This window comes from Mastigoproctus giganteus, chromosome 1 (assembly GCF_048544385.1).
Source record: "Mastigoproctus giganteus isolate SK-2022 chromosome 1, ASM4854438v1, whole genome shotgun sequence".
In the NCBI taxonomy this organism is placed as follows: domain Eukaryota; kingdom Metazoa; phylum Arthropoda; class Arachnida; order Uropygi; family Thelyphonidae; genus Mastigoproctus; species Mastigoproctus giganteus.
The window spans coordinates 16,217,542-16,226,160 of NC_143575.1; the positions used below are offsets into that span (position 1 = coordinate 16,217,542).

The 8,619-nt window shown below is 38.9% G+C and overlaps 1 protein-coding gene across 1 annotated transcript in view; it reads right to left on the bottom strand.

Moving 5' to 3' along the window:
• The window catches only part of Vps45 (vacuolar protein sorting 45), a 142,738-nt gene extending 135,313 nt beyond the window's left edge, over window positions 1-7,425 (bottom strand). The window contains exon 1 of the mRNA XM_090378827.1: window positions 6,991-7,425. Coding sequence (XP_090234953.1) covers window positions 6,991-7,083 — 93 coding nt within the window. The 5' untranslated portion in view covers window positions 7,084-7,425. The remainder of the gene's footprint in view (window positions 1-6,990) is intronic.
• Between the last annotated feature and the right edge of the window lie 1,194 nt (window positions 7,426-8,619).

Below are 8,619 nucleotides of genomic sequence, written 5' to 3' on the forward strand. Positions count from 1 at the left end.
TATAAAGGGATAATCACCTTTTCCTTACTCATTGACAACATCCCATGACCTGCTCTGGCTGTCTGCACTGCTCAGAAAACTTCATATCTGACTGCACAATTACTCCGAGATCTTTTTCATTTTCTACCACCCTAAGTGTAGTACCACACAGTTGGTACATTTCTCTGGGGTTACTTCTACCCATATGAAGTACTTTGTATTTGTCAATGTTAAACTTCAGTTGCCACTTCTCAGCCCATCTGCCCAAATTTTCTAGGTCCTTTTGCAGCAGCACACTGCCATTACTGTCACTAACAACCCTGCCAACCTTAGTATCATCTGCCAACTTGGATATTAAGCCTGATATACATTCATCAATATCATCGATAAATATACAAAACAATGGGTCCAATATAAAACCCTGGAGGACTCCACTAATAACATTAGTCCACGAAGAGCAGCATCCATTGATTACAACTCTCTGTCTTCTCCCAATCAACCATCCTTTTATCCATTGTAGCAACTTACCCTTAATATCATTCTGCTCCAATTTGTACAGTAGTCTTCCATACGCAACAGTATCAAAAACTTTCCTGAAATACAAGTATATGATATCAAAATTATTTTTTGCATTCAGTTCCTTTGTAGCCACATCATAGCATCCAACTAAATTTGTCAGACAAGACTTTCCCTTAACAAACCAATGCTGTGTCTGAATTATTACTGCAATCTTGTCTAGATGATCCTGCAATGCTTCTTTAACTAGTGACTCCATTATTTTCTCTTGGAACAGAAGTTAAACTAACAGGCCTGTTATTACTCGTGTCACCCTTTGTGAATTGGCAATACATTTGCACATCTCTAGTCTGTGGGGACTGCTCCTGAGTCCAAGGATGCTCTCATAATTATGGCTAAGGGTTTGCTTACTTCCTTTGCTGCTTTAATATAACTGGATAGATCCCATCCACCCGAAGACTGCTTATGTCTCTATCCATAAATCCCTACCTGACTAGTTCTCAAACTTTCTAATACTGCAAAACCCTTTCTTTTAAATAGAAATCTCTCTCTCTCTCTCTCTCTCTCTCTCTCCTTTTGCCCTCAATAGCCATCAAATTTCCCTTTTTCAATTCTCAATTCAACTTTCTCGTTTTCTGAATTTCTCTTGCCTATCATTTTCCCTTCAAGTACATCCCTTAAACTCTGCTCTCCCTACATTCAATCCAAATTTTCTTTTTCTTATAGCCTTTATACTTCTTTCTCCCACTCTCCTCAATACTTCCTCGTTTCTAACCCCTATTTGTCCATTTCACCCTTTCAAGCCTCTTCCACACAACATTTCAAAAACTTCAATTCTTTTAAGAGCCTCATGGTTCAGTGGTTAGCACGAGAGGCCATAAGTAAAGAGGCTGCGGGTTTGAGCTTCCTACATTATGACAAAATTTGCATGATCCATTGTGTACTGTAATGCCAGGAAATTCAGACTGAACTTGATTTAATACATACACAGTCACAATGAACATGTAAACTACTCTGGCCTTAACTATCTCAGGAATAATCAGAAGTTTATTAATGCACGTCTCCATCCCATAAAGCATGACACATCATACAAAACATTTAACAAACCTCTTCATTAACTTGTTATCCATTTTCCTTGCATATTTATATATAACTGCAGAGGCTCACATCTGGTGAGTATGGGCTTGGCACACCCAGGGTCCTGAGCTGGATATTATTATTCTTCTCTTTCTTGGTGATTCCCTTATACTTCTGACTCTTTAGCATTAGTAGAGGCATTTGATGCAAGAAAGCAAGCTTATGCAGCATCAGCCAAAAAAAAATAAAAATAAAATAAAAATAAAAAAAATAAAGAAACCACTTCCACTTCACCCCTCTGTTCGTTCAAAATACCTGTCCAGCTGAGCCTTAAACTTATTTAGGCTATCAACTTCCACGACAAGGGATGGAAGTCTGTTCCACCAACCAACCACCCGCTGGCTAAAGGCAAATTTCCTCACGTCTATCCTACATCTGTCTTTCCTCAACTTGAATTTATGCCCTCTCAGGTGATTATTCTGAGCGAGAGGAAGAATCCCATCAGCACTGAGCATGCTCAAACCATTCAATGCTTTGTACACCTCTATCAGATCACCTCGCTGGTGCCTAGTCTCCAGACACTGTAATTTGCAAAACTTAAGCCTTTCTTCGTAAGAGCACCCCTTTGTTCCATTCACTAATCTTGTTGCCCTTCTCTGTACTCGTTCCAGCAACTCTACATCCTTCTTGAAATGAGGCCTCCAGACCTGTATACAGTACTCTAGGTGTGGCCTGACCATTGCCTTATACAAGGGAATAATCACCTCCTTATCCCTGCTAGAAAAATTCCTATATATCATTGACAATACACCATGAGCTACTCTTGCAGCCCGTCTGCACTGCTCAGAGAACTTCATATCTGCCTGCACAACCACCCCCAGGTCCCTTTCATTCTCTACCACTGTCAGTGTAGTACCACAGAGTTGATACGTTGCTCTGGGGTTGCTGTTTCCCATGTGCAGTACTTTACATTTGTCAATGTTAAACTTCATTTGCCACCTCTCAGCCCATCTGCTCAACCTTTCCAGATCCTGTTGCAGCAGCATAGTGTCAGTAGTGTCCTTGACAACCCTGCCTACCTCTGTATCATCTGCAAACTTTGACATTAAGCTTGATATACCATCATCAATATCATTTATGAATACAGAAAACAATAATGGACCCAACACTGAGGGACTCCACTAATAACATTAGTCCACGACGAGCAGTGTCCATTCATCTCTCTCTCTCAGGATAACTCAAATTTTTGTTTTTGCTGGTGCAACTTAAGCCTCAGGTTTCCTTGCACCATATGGCTTAATAATATCTCCTTCCACCTCTCAAATGAATTCTTACTCATTGCAATTCTAGTTCTGATTCCTGACAACCTTTCCCAACATTTGTTATCAATTTCCATGATCAAGCCTCTTTCAAGCCTCATCCTTGCCACATCTCAAAAGCTTTAATCCTTTTGAGAGCTTTGAGAGCTTCATGATTCAGTGGTTAGCACAAGTGGCTACAAGTAAAGAAGTTGCAGGTTTAAGACATATGCTGCCACAAAAATTCATAAAATCCCTATTAACAGAGTGTTACACCTGCAATCTGGCCTAAAAACATTAACCAGATATATAACAGCAAGGGTCCCTCAAGGTGGTGCCCTATCAGGATTACTTTTTACTGCTATGCTGCTACCATTCCTTAAAGGAAATCCCAAACTTCATAAGCTATGCTGATGATAACCATTCAGGCACATGATGATCCTCAAATTATAACCCAACTAACTAACCATGAGCTCAGCCAGGTATCAAAATACATTACCACTTATGGAATGAAAATAAATCCTACAGTAGTCTACTCCCTGAGATGACACCAAACAGATCCATCCATCTCTGGATGGTATCACCATCTCCCTAGCTGAGGAGAACACTGACTTGGAGTTGATTTTGATAGTAAGCTCCCATTCAATAATCACCTTGATCTCATCACAGCAAGAATGTAAAAGTTGAAATGGAATGCAAACCAGTATCTGTTTTCGGTTTATGCCTTTACATAACAAAGAACCACATAAACACCATCATTTACTCTTCCATTCGCTCTGTGGGGTGGAGTTGTGAGGATCTACCAACCCACAACTCTGAAACGACTGTTTGCACAGGAATTCTGGCTGCTGAGATGGACTGCATACAAGCATTGGGTCGGAGCTAGTAGTAGCACCAGGCTAACAGCTATTGTTAATCTTCTTGCTGGAATGACCGATATTCCCTAAGTGTAGGACTTCTGCCACTGGAGGATCTCCATCTGTGGCCTAAGGGCTACCTTGTCCCCACATTACAATAAGCACCAACTGCATATCACAGACAGGTTTATCCTGACTCAGTTGCTGAGTCAAGTTGGCAGGGTTGTTAATGACAGTAATGGCAGTATGCTACTGCAACAGGATCAAAAAAATTTGGCAGAGAAGTGGCAACTGGAGTTTAACATTGAAAAAACACAAAGTACTACATATGGGTAGAAGTAACCCCAGAGAAACGTACCAATTGTGTGGTACTACACTTAGGGTGGTAGAAAATGAAAAAGACCCAGGAGTAATTGTCCAGTCAGATATGAAGTTTTCTGAGCAGTGCAAACAGGTTGTCAAAACAGGTCGTGGGGTACTGTCAATGATATACAGGAATTTTGCTAGAAAGGAAAAAGAGATGATTATCCCTTTGTATAAAGCAATGGTCAGGCCATGCCTTAAGTACTGTGTACAGGTCTGGAGGACTCATTTTAGGAAGGATGTAGAGTTGCTTGAGCGAGTACAGAGAGGGGCAACAAGATTGGCAAGGGGAATGAAGGGGCTTTATCATGAAAGGCTTAAGTTCTGTAAATTGCAGCATCTGGAGACTAGGCACCTGTGAGGTGATCTGATTGAGGTATATAAGGCTCACTTCTGATGGGATTTTTTCTCTTGCTCAGATTACTAACCTGAGGGGCATAAATTCAAATTGAGGAAAGACAGTTGTAGAACAGTTGTGCAGAAATTTGCCTTTAGCCAGAAGTGGTTGATTGCCAGAACAAACTTCCATCTGTCGTTGTGAAAGTTGATAGCTTAAATGAATTCAAGGAGGAACTGGACAAACTTTTAGAAGGAATGGTTGTGGGAAATGGTATATTTTTTTTTTTTTGGCTGATGCTACATAAACTTGCTTTATTGCATCACATGCCTCTACTACTACAGTTGGAACCTTGTTGCTACAATCAACCACCTGCTAGCCGAGCACAAACGTCAGCACATCTATCCTGTAGATGTGCATCCTTCCAATTTGAATTTATACCCCTCATATTGGTAATCTGAGCAAGAGAAAGGATTCCATCAGCATAGAGCTTGCTCAATAACACCTCAATCAAATCATTTTACAGGTGCCCAATCTCCAGATTGCTGCAATTTACAGAACTGAAGCCTGTCTTGGTAAGAGCAACCTTTTGTTCCTCATTGCCTTTCTTCTACCCTTTCCACTAGATCTACATCCTTCTAAAATGAGTGTTCCATACATGTACTGCATACAAGTATTCCACACCTGTATGTAGTACTCAAGATGCAACTTAACCACTGCCTTGCACGAATGGGATAATCACCTTATCTCTGCCAGCAAAGTCCCTGTATATCACTAACAAAAACCTCATAAGATGTTCTGGCAGCCTGTATGCACTGCTAAGAGAACTTCATATCTGACTGCACAATTACATCCAAGTCTTCTTTTTCCATTACCCTGAGTACCACACAGTTGGAATGTCAATTTGGGAGTACTGCTACTCATATGCAGTACTGTGCATTTGTCAATGTTAAACTTCAACTATCATTTCTCTGTCCATCTGCATTTTTCTATATCTGATTGCAGTAGCTAATCTTGATTACAATCATTAACCACCCTGTCAATCTTTGTATAATTTAATAATTAAAAAAAAAATGTTCTTGTTTATACTCAAGCACGACCAACAGGTCAGTGGAGTTCACAATAAATTAATGAATACAAATTGTTAATCGTATTTACTCCTGACCACTCGGCTATGTCAGTCATGTGTAACTTAGACATTAAGCCTGATATGCCTTCATCAATATCATTAATAAATATAGAAAACAACAATAGGATTAGCAATAAACCCTAGGGCACCCCACTAATAACATTAGTTCATGAATAGCAGTGTCCATTAATAACCACTCAACCAACCCTTTAGCCATAGCTGCTAATTGTCCTCAATGCACTACTGCTCTAATTTGTATTGAACTTTATATGAAACAGTATCAAAAGCTTTCCTGAAATCTAGTACTAATAGTCACATGTGATGCAAGAAAGCAAGAGGGCTTATGCAGCATCAGCCAGAAAAAAAAAAAAAAAAAAAAATCCAAGTATATGATATCAAAATTATTTTCTGCATCCAGTTCCTTTGTTATTGCATCACAATATCCAATCACATTGGACAAACAAGACTGTCCCTTAACAATCCATGCTGTTACTGCAGGAAAATTGGTTGTGTGTTGATAGTACTGAATTACTTCTTTAACCAGTGACTCCATTATTATCCATGGAACAGAAAGTAAGCTAAAAAAAAAAGTAAAGTGCAGCCATTATCAACCCACTGCAGGATGGAAGCCTCCTCAACAATTCATGCTGAGGGAATTGGACCATAATCTGCCACGCTGGTCCAGTGCGGGTTGGCAGATCGACCGTATTCAGGGGCTTGAACCCCGGTCTACTCAAAGAGCGTGTGCTACTGCACTCCCGCTCCTGCCCACTCGGCTACGGAGGCCCGTAGCCGAGTGGGCTACGGGCCTCCGTAGTAAGCTAAAGTAAGCTAACAGGTCTTTAATTACTTGTCACCTTTTCATCCCCCTTTGTGAAATGGGAATACATTTGCACATCTCCAGTGCACCATAGAGACCTGTCCTGAGTCCAAAGAGCCTATCGTAATTATGGTTAAGGGTTTTCTTTCTTCTTTTGCTGCCTCCAGACTAGGCACCTCTATTTATATTTAGCTTCAACAATTTCTCTTCTACTTTCCTCTCAGTTATCACAAAATCACTTAGCTTGCTGTCAGAGTTTGATAAACTTCTGGCATCCGGTTTTCAAAACAATTTCTCATGTGTGAATGTAGATGCAAAATGCCTATTCAGTTTGTCATCAATCTGACCAGGATCACCAACAGATTAGTGTATATAAAGTAATTTGCATTATCGTACTATGATGCAAGAAGGAAGAAATATCGGTTAATTTGGCAAACAGGGGGGCGTTATTCCAAAACATCTACCCATAGATTAAAAAACAAAACGTTAAGCAGGTGAAACAAAATAAATATTTAATACTCTACAATACAAGCTAAATAAGAATTATTAATTGAGGGTGGGAATGGAAATTTGATTACACTTTTACGTAAATCCTCGAACTCTGAACTACTAACCGTTTCTTTATCCATGAGTAAAACTTTCATCCCCGGGCCACAGTCTTCGATCATTTTATTTACATATTGTTTTATGGAAGTTATGATATTCATTTTTCCCCCTATCTTCTTTCAATATGTGCTTTATTATGGGGGATATCTTAATCTGAATTCCAGATCTTGACAATCAAAACTGCATTATGAAATTCTAACTTTGCTAAAACAGAAACCACTGGTTCACGTACTCCATAATTAAATTTCTATGATTAAGAATTTGTCTGTACCATTTTGTTGCCATTGGAACATTATTTTCAGATTGCTATGAAACACAATTCTGACACTCACAAAAAAGGAAGCGTTCGTCTCATTTCGGACAGTTTTCAAAACTAAAATTACTGCACTTAAATAAAACACAAAAGTACTATAAGCGATTATGTGTCCGTTGTTACGTCCACAAACATATAAAATTGCTGAACTTGTTGTGACACTTCCATTATTATTGATATAAAATGAATTAAATCTCCAAACTCCACATATGTATGAAAGAAACAATACACACGCCCTCTATATAGTTTGTTGGCATAAATAATACAGAAGAAGGAGGGGGGACTTCGGTAATGTGTGTTTTCTATGCCGCATGTGTTAGCATCATTTATATTTCTGAAATCCTTTTTTGTGTTCTCATGTTTTCGATAAAAACTTTCAGGCGACATCATTCATAAACGCACTTGAAGGGGTGTAAATTCAAATTGAGGAAAGACAGTTGTCCAATAGATGTGCGGAAATTTACTTTTAGCCAGCTGGTGGTTAATTGCTGGAACAAACTTCCATGTGTCGTTGTGGAAATTGATAGGCTATAAATTATTTAAGGGCAAAGGCCTCATGCTACGAGGTAAAATGACTAACATGTAGGTTAGTGCAAAAGCATCATTTTGACGTAGCCATCTACCAAAGTAGTTAAACTGATTAATTAAATATAACCAAAACAAACGATGCGAATTTAATTAATTAGTTTAACTACTTTGGTAGATGGCTACGTCAAAATGATGCTTTTGCACTAACCTACATGAAAGTTGATAGGTTAAATAAATTTAAGGAGGAACTGGACAAACATTTAGAGGGAATGGTTGTGTAATTTTTTTTTTTTTTTTTTTTTTTTTGGCTGATGCTACATACGCTTGCTTTCTTGTATCACATGTCACGGTTACTATTACTATTACTATGCCACTACTAATGCTAATGGTAATGTTAAACAAAGTTTCTGTTCATTTAAAAATATTCAACCTTGCTATTAATTCCTCGAAATAACCCTTAAGCATATTTCTTTTCCGTTTCAAGCGATCCCAAACAAGAAATTATTCTTGTAGTAGCCCACTTCAGCATATTATTAGTAGTAGTAGTAGTAGCCATAAGGTGCAAGGGAGCCTGAGGCTTATGCTGTACCAGCCAAAAAAAAAAAAAAAAAAATCAAAAAATCCCGTGTTACCCTGAGAAAGAGAGAGAAGTAGAGGGGAATCACCAAGAAAGAAGAATGATGACATGCACACAAACTGCATATGCTAAAGTGTTTTCACTTCTCCAGACACGATTCAACGCAATACATAATGAGAGACTTGTCAATCAGTTCAGCCCTACAGAGACTATGCAAGG